Source organism: Lepisosteus platostomus, chromosome 13 (genome assembly GCF_059453375.1).
Source record: "Lepisosteus platostomus isolate fLepPlt1 chromosome 13, fLepPlt1.hap1, whole genome shotgun sequence".
NCBI lineage: Eukaryota > Metazoa > Chordata > Actinopteri > Semionotiformes > Lepisosteidae > Lepisosteus > Lepisosteus platostomus.
The window spans coordinates 41,432,155-41,452,787 of record NC_142623.1 but is presented as its reverse complement, the minus strand read 5'-3'; the positions used below and the strand labels follow the sequence as shown (position 1 = coordinate 41,452,787).

Here is a 20,633-nt window from a genome sequence, read left to right as displayed (position 1 = left end):
AGCAACGGAACAGGAATAAGAGAGTGACGTGTTTTTCAGGTACGCCCAAGCTGGTCTTTGTGTGAATCCAGATTTCGGCTGAGAATCAGGGCATCAAACAACAAAGAGTGAAATGTCTCTCCCTAACATCCGAATCAAAAGAAAATATCCTCATGTGTTTCATTTGCTCCCTCACCGTCACAGACAGCCCCCCGGATTAATCAGGATTTCAAAGTGTATTGGAAATTCACTGCTTTCTTTTCACCATTGTGCATTGTAAAAGACGCTGTGGTTTTTATTGGTGATTGATCAGTTGTGTCCTCTGAAAACGTGTTCCAGATTAAGCGGTACTAGGATGTAAATGTGAATCTCCTAATGCCATGATCTAGCACAGAATGATGACCTCGCCAATGGTACCCTTATGCCAGGGGAGTCCGATCTCATAGTGGGCAGGTGTACCTGCAGGGTTTCCAGGTCACTCCAAAACACTGACACATGAAGAGCTAAGGCAAGCTGTTGAATTGGTCCCATTTAGCCACTGGCTATCTGATTTAGACCATTAGCAGCTGAGGTAGAATGAAAACCTGCATCTTCATTGCAAAGCCTCGATTTTCACAGACGCTCCAGGATCAGGATGGGACACCCCTGCCCTAAGCAATTTGTGTTTTCTCCCACTGTGTCAATTTTCCGTGGTCCATTTTCCCCACGGAGAGATTGTGTTTTTGATTTAGAACAAATGAGGCCAAAAATAGCAGTGACAGGGCAATTTACTGTTCCTTGAACACAGGAGAAAAGCTCCCTAAGGTTGCAAAATCACAAAGTCATTCAGAAAAAGAAAGTCTCTTCAGTTAGCATCTAGACAAACTAGAAGTGCCACTTTTAAAAAAATTCTCATTAGAAGAAAATATGATTTGTAAACCTGGTCATTTTTGAAATACAGTTTGTAATGTAAAAATAGCAGCAGTAAAAATCCAAAAAGCATTATCAGATGACATTGGGGATAATATACTGAATTCTTTAAAGACAAAACCAAGAACAGTAATTTCTAGTAAGTTTCTGTAGTATTTTTAGATGGTAAAAAGTCATTCTTTTCTATGAAGAGTCTGTTGCCCATATGCCACACTCCTTTGTCATATTAGCAGGTGACAGAGTACCTTTACTGTTATGAGTCTCATTTTCTTCATTTTATTATTTATATCCCCTATGGAGAAACACACAAGAGTATGATATCAGGACGGCATGATTTCTGAACGCCCCCTATTCCAGATTAACCTGGATTCACAGCTGCTGTTCTGCCTCTGAAAATACAGTAGACTTCTTTGCCACAGTCATGGCATCTTACCTCACAAGGTCAATGGCAAAGGGAAACTCTCACCTTTACGAACGATGGGGCGACTCCCCCATTTCCTGAAGAGTGCTGGCTGTAGGATGGACTCTGCATCTGAAAATCAAGCAGAAATAGAATGAAAACAAAATAAAACAAAACATAAAGATCTGTGCTACAATGTTTACAACAATGCAGTCTTACCACTCGCTTGAAAGGATTGGTTTCAGATAAAATGAGGCTCGCTGGAGCAGTGGTCAACATTGCTGCCTTGCAGTGCTGGGGCTCTGGGTTTGATTCCACCCAGAGTGCTGTCTGGAGTTTGTACTGTATGTTCTCCATGTGTTCGCATGGGTTTGCTCTGGGTGCTCCGGTTTCCTCCCACAGACCAAGAACATACTCGCAGGTTAATTAGCTTCTAGGAAACTGGCCCTGTTGTGAGTGTGTGTATCTGGGATTAGCGTCCCATCCAGGGTGTACCCTGCCTTGTGCCCGTTGCTGGATTATAATAGGGGTGATCAAGCAGAGGCCATAAACCTACAGGTTTCTTTTTTGTTCACATTCTGCCACTGGAGAGCAGCATAAACCAAGGAAAAGGAAATCATTAGTTAGACCCACTACAAGTATAATTTGATTGAAATTAAAACTGTAATGAAATTCTGATGTCTACTCAGCTGTCAAAGAAACAAGAGTGACTGGCTTGGTTAATCTTGTATATTATACCTGAATGACAAAAGGAATCACCATATCCTACAAAATAAGCTCTTATTACTTTTGTTCTGCCTCAGTACTTACAATAGAAACCAAAACTTAAGAAAGATCAATGGAGAAAAGGCAGAGTTAGGAGAGCACAGAGAACGTTTTGTTCTCCAGAGTAATGAGGCACTTTTAAATATAATTCATGATGAGGCCTGAAGTGCACTAAAATAATGTTTATCTGTTAAAAAAAAAAGAAGAAAAAAAAGCCTGGTGCCTGAAGCCATTACCCACCTTTCTGCGGTAACAGACCTAAACAGAGAATGACTCTAACGCAGAGCTGTCAAGCTCAGTTCACAAAACATCTCAACATCTCCTAACTTACTTTATAATGGACCACTTATATCCTTCATTGTTGTATTTATTTCATACCTTCTTAACATTGCGTGCCAGCTCTCAGAGCATTTTGTAACTTGAGCCAAGTGCGTCTTCTCATTTATTTTCAATGTGTATGACTGCACACAGAGGGAGATACAAGGGATTGAATAGTCCAAGGACAGACAACTCCAATTCTTGAGGGTCTAGATCAATTGGGCTTTTATGCACATCATTCACTTAACAGCTGCCCAGGTCCTGCATATAAATAGCTAGTTCAATTAGCTAATTAGGTTTTTAGTTCTAGTAAGTACTGAGGGAGAATAAAAGACAGCAGCAGACCCTTCTATTTGCAGCCAGAGTAGTCTATAGAGCTGTTCAAGATGGAGTGAGCAGCACCAGTGGCCAGTAAGATCTGGATGGGGACACCCCGCGTCTAGAATCAGCTAGAGCCAGGCAGGGGAACAGGAATCTGGGGAGCTCGTACCCTCGGGGAGCTGATCCGGAGTGGCTGGACCAGGCTGGAGTGTCTCTGCTGGAGCCCTGTACCCGAGGAAGACTCCCGGGAGCAGGAGGAGATGGTGAGGGACATTGTGGTCGTCTTCTTCTGGAAACTGGAGGGGAAAACACAGTGTGGACGAGTCTTGAGGAGAGAGTCTTCTTAGTCTACAGTCTACAATGTATGTACCTGAAACTATGAAATATCATTGTTTTGCCAATTATAGTGACCCTAGGGACCACTATGCATGGCAGATGGGCCCCATCTTATGTACTTATATCAGCCACCCTCTTGTTTTGTCCAATTCTTAAATCCTTTGGAATCTGTTGTTGACTTTGCAGGTGGTAAGATACCCAAGTCTGAAAATTAAGATTTCTAAAAGTCCTTTGGGCAGCAATGTTGTTAAAGATCCTTAAGAAAACAAAACGTAGGCTCTCAGTATTGTCCTGCAATACACTGCATAGACTAGTCTACATTACTGTGCTTGAGCAAGACAGCTGTTGGTACACCTTGCTTAGGATTAAGAGCAGCAGCGGTTTCCAGCTGCACAGTGGGGATGATGATTACCCAAGAGAAACTGTTATGCTAAACAGCAGCAATTGAAAGAGCACCTGTGGTCCACACTGAGAAGTGTGACCACAGCAATTGGTATAATTCATACTGACCACAGAGCATTCTCACACTCACTGTGTCATGTTACAGGAGGGGCCCAGGCGTGTCAGCGTCCAGGAGGTTCAGTTCTAAACAGGGGAAAGAACAAAAATGAAGCCAGGAGGTGAAGCCTCACAGAGATACAGGCACCTTCAGATTCCAAAGCTTTTCTTATTTCGTCGCTGTTCATTGTTTCATAACGATAGGGCCTCCTGCGGTTTGGAAGATGAAACGTTGGCTCTTTATTTTTATTTTCAAGATCACTGAATCATGCATCAATGCTAGATAAGGAAACCCAGACAACAGAACATGTTATCCTTTGGATTTCGTCCTTTCGTAACACTATGGTCTGGGAAATCTTGCGATCCTTTTTTCTTCCAGTAAATCCTAAGGCCTCAGAGCTCGGTTGTAAAATGTGTCTTTACTGTTTTGTACTTTGTAAAAGAAACCACTTTTCATCTTCTAAATCTACAACAGTTAAAAACAAATAAATATGAATTGCACTCCCTCAGAACTAAACAAGGAATTCGCCTTTTGACAGAGCTCTGGGGGAACTATGGCCCAGCCCCCTGAAACCCGAGGAGACGGCATACAGTATATTTAAAGATGTACTTTGGAATCGAGGTTGTTTGTTTGTGTTTGTGTATGTGCGGACATGAGACTGGCCAGCACGTTGACAGTAGAGGCGGGTCAGTTTGTTCCAGCAATCTCCCAGGTGCCAGTAGGATCCCCCTGCTTGTATAAATAGACGGACTTTAATGCCAGTCCTCAGGGAGACCCGCTGGAAGGCAGGGAATGGCGGCTGTTTACTGTGAACAAGAGGGACTGAGGCTCTGAGAGACCAGTCCTTCCATTTTCACAATGACCCCAGAACACAGCTGAATACAGCTAGTTCAGTTTTCCCACCACACTCCTGCGCTTTGTTGTACATCAGCATTCAGTCTGATTTAGATTCTCCAAGGTGCGTGGCCAGCAATTACTGCTGGACGCTGTATTGATGTGCATTTGATTGATAAATAAACTTTGAACTATTGGAGGGGTGGGCTGATTTTGCTGTACTTGCTGTTACTTCATACGAATGGTAAGTCTTCGTCAGGACTGCTCACCCTTGTCTGTCTCTGTGTGTGAGAATTTCCTTGTGTGGTAGCATAGATAGGAGCCAATAAAAGTGTCTTTCAAATGCTCTCCATCTTGCGACAAACAGCAAAGAGGAAATGGAGAGCACTAACTATGGCACAGACTGGACCCTGAATCCACTGCCTCATTATTAATTATTAGGGCCTTGGTGATTGGTAATGCTTTGCTTCACTTGTTCCTAAACAGATCTCAACTTTCTGGACATTCCTGATAAGGCTGACAATCTTTAAATATAATAATTATATTTTAGATTATATATATCTAATCTGATCATTAGAAAATATATCCCTCTTGCGATTAAGACATAGCAAAGAGAGAAAGGCCTCAGCAGATGTTTGCCATTTCAGTAATTTGCCCCTTGCCTAATTAATGGGATGGAGAGATAAAGAGCACAGAAAGCTCTAAATGTGTCAAGGGTTTCTTTGGTCTAACTCTCCAGGCTGAGAGACTGGGAACCTACCCTTGAGGACTAGGCTGACAGGACACACCCCCTCTTCAGGAGGAATGAGCCAGGGAGCTGCGACAGGAGTGAAGGTGGGGGGGAGGGAGGAGTGTGAGAGAGAAGCTCAGCAGGAGAGATACTTGTGTGTAGGGGAGCTTTGAGTTTTAACAAGACTTCATTGACAAATGATAAAGAATCACGGCAAAGGATACATAACATCCTCCCACCACTATTAACAAATTCATCCCTCCAAAAAAGGAAAAATAAACACCTACCTGTAAACTACAACCCACATCACTAGACCCCGCTGTTCCAGTTCTCACAATTGAAAAACCAATTCTGCATTCACAGCTCTGCACAAGACACTCGTAAAACACTGTAACTCTTCAAATTCACTCAGACCTTACAAATTCCAAACTCATTCTGCTCCTTGTATAGGACAGCAGAAGAGAGTGAGATTAGTCTGGCCTCCCCCCCGAACTTCTCTTTCAAGCAACCCATTTGGTGGCGAGTCTCTGGAATTGCGCGTAAAAAACAAAACAAAACAAAAAACACTTGAAGTGCTTGGACTCAACTTCTGATCCCTCTCTGTCAAACACCCAAACGCTCTGCCTTGAGACAGATTTAGACTGGGCTTTCCAAACTCCACAGCAACCCAACACCTTGAAATGCTGGAAATGACAACACCTTGCTAGGGGGGCTGTCCTTAAAGAGCCAGACAGCAGACAGAGATTCCAGAGGGTCTAAGACACATCCCAATTATAAGGCAAAATGACACCAGAACAAAGCAAGGGGGAACTCTCTGGAAAGAGGGTGGGCAATCTGAAGAGGAACATCCCAACATCTGTCCTTCCACACTATTTATATTTATGTTTCTATTATTATTTGTTTATACATACAATGGTACAGAGCATGGTATTTCCTGTGGTGAAGACACATTCTCTATGAAGTGTGGCGGGTAAATACTGCAACATTGGTGATTTTAGTGGAACTGTCCATGCTTTCATACGGAATGCAGTTTTCTCTTAATCACAGGTCCAGGATAATCACAGGATAAATACACAAAAGTATAATGTTCCTTATATTTATTTTTATATTTGCAAATGCTCTGCTTTTCAACAAATCGGTGTTAATTGTTTTAGATCAAATATTATGGCTCTTGGCTGGTTCCATGCAAACAGGCCTGTCTGGTTCTGTGGCTGTCTGAGGCTGCATGGAGTCACAATTCAATTTGCAATTGTCCTTTCTCCATGAATAGCTTCGCAATTATCGAATAAGCTCTGGCTGGCTACAGACAATACATGTAACACCAGAAATATTAAAATTTTGTATTAAAATGTATTTTGAAGCAATACAGGAAACCACCATCAGTTGTAAACACCTCAACTAGTTGCAACTTGCTAGCTGGCCTGTAGCTGAGAAAGATGCTTCAGTCAGTCAGAAGGGTGGCATCCCACAATTGACCTTGTTGCCCAAGTGCATTTCTTACAAGCACCATCTGCTTCTGCATTTGTTATTTTGGAGCGTGTAGAAAATCCCAAGAGCACAATATTGATGCAAAGCAATGTCTCCTAAATGAAAAAATGAAAAATGCCCCGAATTAGCAAAGTAATTGCTGTTTGGCTCAAGCAGCTGTCACGGATGTTGGAAGGGACGAAATGTGGAATGGCAGGAGAGCGAAAAAAGACCCTATGCGTAGTGGCAGGACAGGGGTTAGCCCGGGCTCAGCTGTTTAGGAAATGCCGTAGAAAAACCTATGCCCTCAGGCCACGGACGTTGGGCGACCTGGTGCTAGGCGGTTCTCAAGACATCCAAACCTCAGTGCCGTGCGAGGAGGAAAGCGTGACCTGGAAATATATAGCCCCAGACAGAGACACACCTGAAGGACAAGCAAAGCACAGGAAACTAGGGACAGGACAGAGTAGGAGCGCTCTCTAGCTGTAGAGGGCGTGACAGCAGCAGTGTGGAGCAGTGGTTAAGTAGTGGTTAAGGCTCTACTTCACTCAAATGCTCCAGTAAAATGCTGAGCTGTATTAATGGGGTTAACGCAGTAGCCAAATTAATTAATTGTATTGACTGTGTCAAAATGTCAGATGTACAATTTATTCAAAACAGGATATACTGTACAGCTACCATCCGCATGGGGATATTCTTGGGTTTTATTTTAGAAACTGTCAAGAAAATACAGAAATGCAGGAGGCTTTTTAAAAAAAAGTGCAAAGACTTCATACAGAAACGCTACTGCCAAGTTTTGATGTCAACAATTATTGGTTATTGGTGGGAATGCAGAATATTATTGTTAAATTTTGCCCCTGGACGATAGCTCTGAATTCTATCTCCTGTACAATCTGCTTGCTAACCTGAAATGATTAATTTCTGTTTTTGTGTGCAAAGTACATTAAACCACAGGTCTTGAGGTTCTGGTATGTTTATACAATGTTGTGTCTTCGGTTCTTCAGCAGTTAACAGCTTTAAGCGCCAAGTGGGATAGAAATGAATATCTGCACTCCGAGAAACATGAGCTGTGCTCACTCTAATTATATCTGCTCTTTCTGCGCTGGATTTAGAATCACATGGTGGAAGATAAATTTTCCCCTTGCCCGGTTTGTCACTGGTTGCAGCAAAGTGCTTTGAAAAATCCATTAGGGTTTGGGCCACATCAGGCTTTTTTCATTTCGCACTTTTTTTCTTCTTCAGAAAACACGTACGGCTCCCGCCACTTCTAAAATATTGCAAGAAATCAACTCTCTCTGTCTGAAGTAAGTCCTGCGGGGAGGAGCAGAGGAAATGGGCCAGAGAGGGAATTTTGCACGTCCCATCACTCAACACATTACACGCTGAACGTCGGGCGCCTCAGTGGTCCCAGTGACCAACACGCGGAGGACAGGCGACGGCTGTAAACACGAATGAATCCCGATGTTTCCTATCCCCCTGGGGGATAATTGCCAGGGCAGGGAACTGTGTCCGACTGCCATCTTTCTCCTGCTCGGGAAGTTTCTGTTTTTAGTACTGTGTGACTGGAGTGCAAATAGCTTATTGACGAGCTCGTCATCAGGCCCCTGCTTGTGTAAAGACTTTTTACACACCTCGCTGGAATGAGCACACACACGGTTCCACAGGATCAATCATCTGGCATTCTGCTCTCAGGCTCGTTTCAGGAGACCAATACAGCCTCCTCTAAAACAGGAATTAAGCTAGCTGATGCAGGAAAGCAACCCAAAAAAAAATGAAGAAAACTAAACAAGCTCCCTTCGTGAAAATATCCCATACTGTTTAGACATTTTCCAATTCATCCCTCTTTTACAGACACACTGAGTTGAGCACATTCCTGATTTCTCGCATCAACTTTACACCAACTAATGCACTCAGGAAAAGTTTTATTCCTGTCTATTCACGTTTTTATTCCTGTTTTTGTTTGGAAGTCCTATTGTTTCTCACTCCGTTTTATACAATTTTTCATATTCCTCCAAAATGAAACTGAAAGTACATCCTCAACAGTGTGAAAGTACACTCTCATTGTCCCCAACATTGGCTAATTTCTCGCTCATAATAGCAACTAAAATAAGAATTTAAAATATCTGTATGTGCCCTGCCACAAACATTCTCCATTCTTTCCTTCCGAATAATGTGTGTTATAGACCAGAAGGTAGAAGGTGTTAGGAGTATGCTTTAGACCAATTCAAATTCAGATATAATTACAATACATTCTTTTAGCATGAAACTGGGAAGTTACCATATGTTCAAGGGAAGAAAGATGGCAATCATGGGAGTTTTTAATTTGATTTTTCTTCCACCAGCCGTTGAAATGATAGACATGTCATCGGTTTCTTGCAGAAGGAATGCTTACATTTAACCAGCCTTTTCAAACTATCAAGGCAGAGCGAGGAAAGTTATAGAGAAGGCAATTAGGGAACTGTGATTATACCATGGTACGGTTTTGAATCTATAAGGTTAGATACAAAGTTTTATAATTGTAGGCAAAGTAAACTTTCCTAGGAAAGAGAGCACAAGAGAGGGCTAAGAGTTTAAGAGAGAGAAGGCTAAGATAAACATGGATTCAGTAGATAATATATGGTAACAGTTCAAAGATTTTCTTGAAACACAGGACAAATTCAACCTAAGAGCAAGCAAACCCAAGGATAGAAAGCAGTGCCCCCGAAAAGCTTTATAAATCAATTAAGAAAAATAGAGGAAAACATAAAGGAAATGACACAGGGCCATGTCTTCTGCAAATACTGTAGCTAACCTTCGCAATCACTAGTCAAAGTCGATATTCAATTATTTTCAAGCTTGCCAGTGAAGTACGCTTCAATATGCACACAGCTCTTCTCACTCGAGACCCTTTCCAAGGCACCTTGAGATAGAAAGCCCTTCACCTTTCAGTGCACAGAAGCATCATCCACACCTCCGAGCTAATGGAGCCCCGGGGCTCGCTGCCATAGTGTGATGTGTTCATGGTTTGCAGAGGAAGGCACTTGAATTCTCATCTCAAATGCCAAGAGGAAAGGTCATTGAGGTCTTACAGCTGCCTGGCTTTAGTGAAGTGGAGGAGATGAGATCCATAGTACCTACAGACGTTCCCCATGATCAAAGAAAAGCAAGTGGCTCATGTGAACGTGACTGTGTAAGCATACCTGAGGCTTTGTAGCTGCTCTGTGCTGAAGATGTATTTCGCAATATTGTTAGCTCTGTAGCCCTCGCAGCCACCCTAATGGTATGTCAGAGCTGCAGAATAACTTATCCAGACCCACCTCCTGGAATGCTGAATTGCCTCATGCACTGTGCTGCGTATTGCATCACCTCACTAATCAATTCCCCAGGCTGGACCTCTCGCTGCTACTGAAATAGTCCTGTAATACTGTTGTAGAACTTCCACAATGTGAAAGTATTTCTTTTCTGCAATTCTAGAACACGTTCGCACAGATATCATATGATTTTCATGCTGTTTTTGGTTTTCAGTATATGATTTCTGCCAGTTTGGCATTTCTGCTAAATTGCTCTTCATGCAAGTGACCAGAGGTTTACAGGAGCAGTTTTTTCATGCAGAAAAGTGGATAGAAGGAAGAAAAAACAGAACGTTTCATCTTCACATGCTGAAAACACCAGAAAATAGTTTTTTGTTTCCTACTTAAAAAAAAAAAGAGAAACAAGTCAGCAAAGTTCCAGCAGCTTCCTGTCATGTTAAGTTCTTTCTCGCACTTAAACCATTATCAGAGCAATGGCATCTCCTCATGGTTGACTGAAGCACCTTTTAAAAACACATCACCTCATTTTCAAAGCCTTTTGTTTCGGAGAAAATTTTTCTAAGATGTACAGACGATTAAGGGACAATGCTGACATACAGACATGAATGTTTTATTTTTGTCAAGCATTGTTTTGAGAATGCTTACTTGAGACCTTTCTGGATTTAGAAAAACTCACACCACAGCCAGAAGCTTTGAAAATCATCTTATTTCGATTCCCCAAATCCCCCCCCCATGCCAGTAACTGTTCCATGGGGAAAATAGAAAAATGCAAATTCTTCAGCCTTACCAGTGTGGCACTCCACAGTTAATGAACAGATACCATTCCAGCAAACGGGAAAGAGCCGACCCTTCCTCAGGTTCTGCCGGCTGGGGGATTGTGCAGGGCGTCCGTACAGACAAACAGCAAGGGTCTTTCCTTGCGAGGTCTGGGTGTCATCTGCTGTGGGGGGCAGGAGGGGGATTGTTTGGGGGGGGTGGTATAGCTGCACACAACCCTGGCTCAGGGCTGCAGATGTCACATTTTGCATCTGAAGTGAAGTAAATCAAGGAAGTGAGCTCAGGCCCGGCTCAGGTTTCTGCCTCTTGCTCGCTCTCTTGCCTGCAGGACAGCTGACTCCGCACTTAACAGAAAACCAAGCGCTCTGGCTTCAAATGTAAACGAGCCACCCACTATCCCTCACTCATCCTTCAGCAGTGAAATGAGAAAAACACGTGTATAGGGCTGTTCACGCTTGCACATACAGCCTCCCCTATTTTAAACCCACCCTCTTACCCAGACCCAGCTACTGGACTTTACTGAGCAACACATGTACATCTGCAGATTTGTCTTACTGTTCCAGACCTCACACACACAGCTCTGAGAAAAGCCATCAGCCTATGTGGAGACCCAGCCCGCTGTGTCTTACTTCACTTCGACATAATCGATGCAAGCTTATTGTTTTTTTATTTGAGCATTTTTTTTCTCCGCGAACAGAGTCAGAGACATTCCAGCCTCGGAACTGGAAACCTGTTTCCTGGGATGTTCTGGCTATGACAAGGTACAAGCTATCATCACACCACCACCGGTCTGATTGTGAGGCTCCAGTCAAAAGATAGGCACTCCTGATGACACAGTGAAGTGAGAGAACACATAATTATGGCGTTTAGCAATTACGTGCCATGACTGGACAGGAAAGCTATCATTCTGGCAGCAACAAATTACTTAATAGGCATCACTTGGGACTCTAGCACTGTTTTTCTAGTGTTTTTCTAATTGAGCGGAAGTGGGATTTTGGAAAAGCATGGATTATGAAAAAATATTCTGGGGGGGCGTGACTCCACCTACTGGTTTTCTTTTCACTGTAACTCTTCGGATCGGAGCTCTTTCATCATGCTTCCCTTTTCACTGTCTCATCTTTTTCTTTACATGAAAAGAATGAAGTTGAAGCAGCAACATAAATGAAAGGGTCTTCTTCCCTATTATGTTTTAATTAAAATATTAACAACTTGCTGGACCGGTGACTTGTCTGGGGTGTAGTTCTGCTTTCTGTCGTAGTCTTCCAGGATGGGCTCCAGTTGCAGTACCCCCTCACCTGCAGGGGGCAGTGTTCTGATAACGGATGTGTGATGAAGGTTGTGACACACCCTCATCACATGATCCCTGAAGTGGTCTTTCGTTAACTCCCATGTCCATTATTCACTTTCCTGTTTCTTCTTTGTTTTAATTCAGGGAAAGAAAGAAAGGCACAATTTCTTATATATAATCTATCTTTGTATTTATATTTTGCTTATGGTAAATTAACTATAGTTTTCTGTATCTGTGTTGCCTTTTGTAGATCCACAGTGTTGTCCTTATCCCCAAAATGTGTCCCCCCTCCCGCCTTCTGGATGAGGCTACAGATCCTAACTCCTGTCTGGTTTAAATGGAGGCTCACCTGTCGATCAAGTGGAGCTGGGGGTGGAGCTTGGGGTTTTTAACCTGGCCCTAATGGTGTAGTAGTCAGTCTTGTCTTAGTCTTTGTGTGAGGTTGGTAATCTAGTCTGTGTGCTGTTGCACTGCTGGATTTATAGTGGGTTGGAATCTTCCAAAAAGCACATAGGAAATTCTTTTAAAACAAGGGCTAAAAGTTTGTCAGCAGTAGCTAATTTAAAATCCAAAAGTCCCAAAGAACTCCTAGGAACTCCACCACCTGACTTTATAAATTTAGAGCTACATATATCACATATAACACTCATCTCCACCTGACTCACTAGTGTTCCCCAGTTTTCTTAATTGCTGCTTGTCCAAATAGCACAAATGCTATGGGGATTCTGAACAGCCCCTGTTGCTCCAAGAGGTCACAGCCCTCTAATGTGGCAGGTCTCTGAGTATAAGTTTCGCTGGCTGGCAGGCAGCTCCTCTGAATTCTTGGCACCACAACCCCTAGCCCCCCCCCCCGGGCAGGAGCAGCTGTCCTGGGATCTAGCGTCAGAGAGCCCAGCCTGTGATTTCACCTGTTTGCCCCCGGCCTCAGCGACAGGGGCAGCAACTTGCCCCTCCGCCTTTACATTCAACAAACACCAGCTAGCGGCTCTCAAACGTTTCACCATCTGCCTTCCTCGATAATACGCCAACAAAGCCAACAAAAAAAAAATCCAGCCGCAGGGTTCTGTAACTGTGTGTCAACAACAACAAAAAAACATCACACTGACACACTTGGGTTCTCTGAAGCATCAGCCTTTACAATGCAGTGACCTTCTGCGCTCCTCCCGTCTTCCTCAGTAGCTGACAGTGAGAGGTATAATAAATCATGTCCAGTATCAGTGACTCAGTGCTTTCTTTCTACGGCAGGACGCTACATGTGCTCATCCGGCTCATTCCAAAGCCATTCTGGTACAGGTCGTCTGCACTCTGTTCCAGAATGGTGTGTTTACGCTTGTGTGGAGCAGCAGAGAACATTACTTCGAGGAGAGGAGACAGAACCAGGCTGTGAACATGGAGAAAGACATGCCTTGGCCTAAAGATGAGGCACAGAAAGAAGAAAGAGGTCTACAAAACAGAGAACACCATACTGTTCTAGGAACAAAACTTGGGAAATCGAGGAGACAAGTGTCAGGGAATTGTAAAAGAAAGTAAATGCACAGAGCTCTGATACGTTGAATTTCCAGTCTCTGCTCCAGGGAGTTAATATTAACTGCCACATTATGTTATTTCAGCAGACAATATTCAAGACAAACCTTAACGCCTGTAGCTGTGCTAATAGTATTGCCACTGGAATTGAAAACTGTGCAGTCTAGTCTTGGCCTGGCAGTCTGATTCAAAACAATGGCTTTCATTTGCATCTGTTTTTTTTTTTTTCTGTGTGAATTATTTTCTTTCTGCTTCAAGAAAAACTGTAGGACTAAAATCATGAATACACATCAAATTAAAAAAAAGGAGAGGAAAAGCTGTTCCACTCTTGCTTCAGATAGCAGAATGAACGCTTTCTGTCACAGCTTGAAATTAAAACAGATGGAATACCAAAGGAGCAGAGCAATTATAACATCATTCTCCCTAACAACAAACTAAATAACTGGAAAATCGTTGTTCAGCAAGAGGTTAATAGACTTCTTCTCTGCTGTCTGTGAGGTACGTTTTTAGCCTTCTGACTGAGTTTTGCTGTTTTATGTCTTTCTAAGATGAGGGCTGCCTTAATAAAGAGTCAGAAAAAGCTTTCAAATCACTGCCTGCATCAGTTTGTGATGCAGGAATGCTATTACACAGTTATGTTGTAAACAGACAATTTTGTGTGCAAATATTTCTAGAACAAAAATGGTAAGAGTGAAATTCTATTGGCATCAAGGTGTTGATAATGTGTACTTTTTGAGCACATTGAAAGACTCTCTGAAGGTGTCTCAGCAGGTTGTATTTTTTTCCCCAATTTACACCACAACGTAGAAAAAAATATCTGTTTTCTCTCCTGTTAATCATGGTGTGTGGAGTTAAGGAGTGATGCTAACCTTAGGTCCCCATAAACTTCTGGTAATGGCTCTGAAACTACTAGTTTCATCCCTACCTCCTGATGTCTAAACTGCAAAACTCTAAGACTGCACAGAGCCATGCACTCTAAACTGTGTGTTTGATAAAAGAGCACAATGTCTGAAAATGAACTTACAGCAACTAAGTAAAAGGATGAAAGGACTGCATTTTGGAGACTTTCAAAGAAAAATAAAAATAAATTTTAGTTCTGTCTATCCCTAACCAATATCACCCATGGAAAAACAAATACTTATTGAAGAGTAATTATGTGAACTTGATTATTCAAGTGAGTCATCTAATTTGGAGCAAGCTTGAATTCCTAAAGAATTCTCTAGACAGAGAGACATCCAACTTATTTTCTGCTTTTGAGGCCTGAGGTTATATTGTTTGGCCTTTTAGCAAAACATTACCAGAGAAACTGCAGTACAGCCACATGGCACAGCATCATATCGTCCTCTCAGCAATATTAGGAGATTTATCTGATGAAATAAAACATAATCCCCTCCTGAAAGATCACTGCATAGCTTTTCATCAATAGGTTGTGACCTTTCATTTCCCCTCATTTAAAAAAAACGTGTGATACATCTCAACCAGCATCTTCCCAACAGAGACTTGCTGAATGTCCTCCAGAGCGAACCTCCCGTTTAAACCTGCATAGACGAAAAGGCCAACAGGACATGCCCCAGACGTGGAATGAAATTAGAGGGTCCTCATCAGTCACAGGTGTCTCAGGAAACTCAGGAGGGTGGGCTTTGCAAACTAATTCGAAAAAAGCTCAAGAAACTGACAGCCAATTCCTATTCCATGTGGACTTCTGTCCTGTCGAGCAGATTTTCCAAGCAATTAGACAGCAGCTCTGGCTTTCTGCCTGACTGCCTCCTGTGAAAATTCAGACACATCTGTGCAATCTGTCAGAGCTGACTGCTAACACATCCTGACACAGGGGCTGTGCGTGTGATGCGTGTACTGGACAGCCCAGTGATCAGCCGGCCCATGTACTGTATGAGAGTAGTGATAGTGTGGCTGTAATGCATAATATCCTTTTCATACTGTTAATAATGTTTATATTTGCCAGCAGGTATATCACCCTGCAAATCACAACTGGCAGCCCACTGAAGCACAGCAGCTGTGAACCTGGTCGGTACCTGGATGGGAGACCTCCTGGGAAAAACGAAGGTTGATGCTGGAAGAGATGTTAGTGGGGCCAGCAGGGGGCACTCACCCTGCGGTCCATGTGGGTCCTAATGCCCCAGTATAGTGATGGGAACACTATTCTGCAACAAAATCACCGTCCTTCAGATGAGACATAAAACTGAACTCTCTATGGTTATTAAACATCCCAGGGCGTTTCTCAAAAAGAGTAGGGGTGTTACTCTGGCGTCCTGGCCAAATTTCCCTCTTGCCTTTACCAGTCAGGATCTCCTATTAATCCCCATCTATGAAGTGGCTTCATCCCACTGTTCTCCTCCCCATTGACAGCTGGTGTGTGGGGAGCGTTCTGGCGCACTATGGCTGCCGTCGCATCATCCAGGTGGGGCTGCACACTGGTGGTGGTGGAGGGGAGTCCCCATTACCTGTAAAGCACTTTGAGTGGAGTGTCCAGAAAAGCGCTCTATAAGTGTAAGGAATTATTATCAATTATTATTATATCATACAGAGCCTTTCATAACTGTATCTCAATGTGCTGTACAACAGACTTATGCAGGAACAAACACAGACAAATTGAGCAAGGTAAGTGCCAGAGTCATGGTGCCCAGCAACAGAATGTGCCTGCATTGATAGATGGGTTATTTTCCCAGCTAAACATTACATAGGAAACTGAAAATACACTTTTTCATTCCACTAATGCTGTTATTGCTTGTCTTTGATTCAGAAAACAATTTTAATGAACTATGTGTGATTCATGCCACATAGTCTGTTCAACAATGGTCCTTAATCAACAAGATTTAATTAGACAAAAAGGGAATGCTTGCTTTTCAACACAGCACTTCAGGTATTGTCTTACAGATTAACTTGCACCCTATTTAGTTTTCATTTTGCTGAGCAGCATTTAAAAGACAGACACTATACTGTACTTTGAGATAATGATCACATTGGTTCTAAGCAGATGACAGGCTTAAGACGCTCTGAGAGTTTAGGCTGGATGCTCATACAGAATTCTAATGTTTTCTCCTTCAATGGAGAAAACAGATGGAAACACTCAGAGACAAGCTCTAATTTCTACCCAAGGAGCAAAGGAAAAGCAGTTTGAAATCAATTCATATCAAGCCTTCTTGAAAACACCTGCAAATTAAGCAATATTAAGTAACTTGTCTGCACAGAGCAAAGAAGGCAATCAATATAATGAGCCTGCTGATGGGTTTTTTTTTTTGTTGCCATAAAAGTGATTAGAAACTTATGTTTTCAGTGACTGACAGGACAGAGAACAGTGCTGTTTAACTCAGTTGACACATCCAACTTCTAAATAACTGATGGAGGAGACAAAAGGAAACTCCTTCTGACTTTTAAAGCAAGGCTTGTGGTTTTACTTCAAGTTCCATTAAAGGACAATCCGGGTAGAGATGTCATTTTAGGGGAATAAGTACTTTTTTTGTGCTGCCAATAAAATCTTTGCTAAATAATGAATTGGGATTAAACAGGGGTGGCTGTTCTGAGTACTTCCTGTATGTTTCTTCAAAACTTTTAATAATTAGGTTCAATACTCCATTATCAGAGTGTAATGGGAGCCGGTCCAGGCTCCCGCGAAGCGTAGTTCAGGACCCTATCCACACAGTGGGATCAGAGTGGATTCTGGTAGTGACTGGCACAGTGGTGTGGTGGTCACCTTTGCCCTGGGTTCAATTTCAGACCTGGGGTGCTGTCTGTGTGGCGTTTGTATGTTCTCCCCACGTTCTTGTGAGTTTCCCCTGGGTGCTCCAGTTTCCTCTCACAGTCCAAAGACATGCTGGCAGGTGAATTGACTTCTGGGAAAACAGGCCCTGGTGTGAGAGTGTCTGCCCTGTGACAGAGTGGCATCCCATCCTGGAATATCTTGCCTTGTGCCTGTTGTTTGCGGGGATAAGCCTCTGGGTCCCTCGTGACTTTAAATTGGATAAAGCAAATGGATGTTTGAATTCTGGAGGCTCTAATTGAAGACGCACCCTGGGCCTTGAGCTTTCAGATAGGCTGCTTCAGGTTTGATTGACCACAAATTTCTTTTTGATCTTGCACTTCACTCCTTGCTGCTTCTGCCTTGCTCCTACAGCACCACCGACATGGACAGTGAATGCCAGCCTTCTCTTCCCGCAGTCCTGAAGTCTCCTTATCACCTGTCTTCCTTCAAAAGACTAGGAGGCCTTTTAGCCCACTTGATATGAGCGAGATGCTAAAAATGAAGAAGCACTATAAAAAGAACTCTGATGCTGTATAGCCAGACACCTCTTACAACAGATAATCAAGTTTTTATGTAAACGGATTTATCCTCTTTTAAAATGTGATGTCAGCCGTAGGAACTGCTTTCAGCTGCACTTCTATCTCATATTCTCTGTCTGGCTTGCCAAAGCGATGAGCTTCATATTACACCTTGCATTCAAGGTTTTTTTTTTTTAAAAACACACATATAATGAGAAAAAGCCTAGATTAAAATCAGCCAATTCATCAGTAAATCCTAGAATTTGATACTGTTGCTGAACGAGATGCTAAAAATGAAGAAGCACTATAAAAAGAACTCTGATGCTGTATAGCCAGACACCTCTTACAACAGATAATCAAGTTTTTATGTAAACGGATTTATCCTCTTTTAAAATGTGATGTCAGCCGTAGGAACTGCTTTCAGCTGCACTTCTATCTCATATTCTCTGTCTGGCTTGCCAAAGCGATGAGCTTCATATTACACCTTGCACTCAAGGTTTTTTTTTTTAAAAAACACACATATAATGAGAAAAAGCCTAGATTAAAATCAGCCAATTCATCAGTAAATCCTAGAATTTGATACTGTTGCTGAACTCCTGCATTACATTAAACCCTAATACAATTTAGACCACCATTTGCCTTGGATAGACTGTATGTATGGATAATTGAGTCCTGCTTATTTGAAGCCCCAGCAGCAGGGAGGGTTACCGAGTCGGCTTAAGGCATGTTTTGACATTTCCTGCCCCTCCTCCCATTCTATTCCTTTGAGGTTCTGGAAAAAAAAACTAATTTTCTTTTTTTTTTTTCCAAGGCCCCTTTACTTTAGCCGAGATGCCTGATACAAGGATAATATCCACCAATAAAATCCCACAATCCTGTTTTACAGCAGCGCTAAACCACCAGCTTTCACTAGATAAGCTTCGCCCATTCTCAACAGGATTTGTTTTTTTTTTTTTCGTGCTCGGCGATAATTGCCCTTTTTTATTAGAGCTGTCAGAGGAAGATTACACCGCAGTGCTGGAAAGAAAGAGGAAGGATGGTGTGGTGGTACTGTATAAGTGCTGACGCTGTTGAAAAGCCCTGAGCCCACGAGGGGCGAGACAAGCCGTCTGCCAGTGCAGCCTGACCTTTTTGGTGCTGTTAGGAGGACTTCTCCTCTGAAGCATCTCCTGCAGTACCTCTAATTACTCCATTAAATCTAATTCAATTAAAATCAGCTGCCCATTTTATTGCTTTGTTCAAGATCTACTGAGAATAATATGAAGCAATTACAAGACACTCTCCGCTTGACTCTTCACTGCCGCTGGGAAGAATAAAAGATAGTATCAGATTGTTTCCAGCCTAGTCAGTTTTGGTTTACCAGCTGGTACATGGTACAGTATGCACTGATAGAAATATTTATTATTTAGAAATATCTAACATGTAGTTGTACCTGCATACTTAGCTTCCATGTTCAGCAATTGTTTCTTCACTGATGTGCAGAAAGCTGTAATGCCTACCTGATGCTCCCACCCACAGTCAGTTGCATATTGATTTTCTCATGGTGTTGGGTTATGCAAATGAGGAAAGATACAAGATGTGAAGAAGGGGTTAACTGATTCCTTTCTGCATGAGGACTGGACGTCTAAGTAACAGGCTCGAGTTATAGCAGGAAAGGGGGATAACTGATAAGGATTCCAGATGTCAGATAGGAAACCCCCCAGGGACGGAAACATAACCCTGACCATTTGGCCAAAGTCTGCACTGTCCGAACACAGTGACCTCCCCCATTACCATAGTAATGAGCTACGTCAGAAGCGTCAGAAACGGGCTATATAAACTGGAAGTTTTGTACCGGAATTTTAAACAATACTTTGGTTTTATTGTTCCTTGCATGCAATGAAACTCATCTGTTTAACTTCACCTCGGGATCCAGAACTTATGTTTTCTGTTACAACACAAACCATCACCAACAGACGAGAGCACGGTATGAACTGCAGGTGTCTTGAATGCCAGCCTGGGTCATGCCACTAGCTGACTGTAACAGGATTGTGCCACGGGGCAGTTCACAATTGGCCAGGCGTAGGCAGGGGCAAGACTGGGATCCGTCTGCTCCCGGATCGATGAAGTGTCCTCTCAGGGAGCATGCAAGATCGCAGTAGTGTCAGTGAGGGGTGCATCTCTCCTCCAGTCAGCGCCAAACCTCCACATTGGTGTGGGTATACAATAAGAAATAATTTAAATAAGTTCGAAAACAAAAGTGTTGGGATAAGCTTGGACTGCATCCATTATCCTTTCTTCGAGGTACTCCCAGTTCAGTCAAGAGATCAATTTTAAGTGCAATAAGATGATTTCCCTGGTGCAGACAAATCCAGAACAGTGTTATCTTTAAAAGGCTTACTGTGCTGGTTGGACTGCGGTGATTGCAATGGTGACTTTGCGGTGAAATTTATAAAAATAAAAACCTACTTATAGATGAGCAAGTTTTGTCCACACACATATTTTCAATGCTTTTTTAGTGTTTTGGGCCATTTTTATACATTTGAGCATAGATCTGTAAAGTGCTCTCGGGACATATTCATTCATATTACTCTTCCACATGGGATAACTGATAAGCAGCAGTTTGCCTTGGCAGTTTCCGCAGCTAAACTTCCATCTCATTCATGTCTCTTTCTTTCTATTCCTCCAATACACTTATTAAAAAGAATGCACAAAAGAAATGAGCTCTATATTCCGCTAAGTGATCCAATTTCCTGATACACCTGATGTGTCTTTTTTAACTGGTGACTTTTGAAAAGCAGTATTCGGGGATTTTAACTAGGTGTGCTTCATGCCTCAATTACCCATTGTGTTCAGGGTGATTTGCAGTAAACTCCAGCAGTGTTTAATTCAGCTATCTGAGAAAAGAAAGCCGAAAAGATGAGGGGAGCAGGCGGTTT

The 20,633-nt window shown here is 42.6% G+C and overlaps 1 protein-coding gene across 2 annotated transcripts in view; it reads right to left on the bottom strand.

Moving 5' to 3' along the window:
- The window catches only part of myot (myotilin), a 28,532-nt gene extending 17,705 nt beyond the window's left edge, over positions 1-10,827 (bottom strand). The window contains exons 1-4 of one of the 2 annotated variants that reach the window (XM_088604673.1): positions 10,636-10,827; positions 3,539-3,613; positions 2,862-2,988; positions 1,355-1,420 (exon numbers count right to left, since the gene is read on the bottom strand). In XM_088604673.1, the coding sequence (XP_088460799.1) occupies positions 1,355-1,420; positions 2,862-2,966 (171 nt within the window). In that variant the 5' untranslated portion in view covers positions 2,967-2,988; positions 3,539-3,613; positions 10,636-10,827. The remainder of the gene's footprint in view (positions 1-1,354; positions 1,421-2,861; positions 2,989-3,538; positions 3,614-10,635) is intronic. The other variant, XM_088604672.1, reaches the window with a different exon arrangement.
- Positions 10,828-20,633: the final 9,806 nt, after the last annotated feature.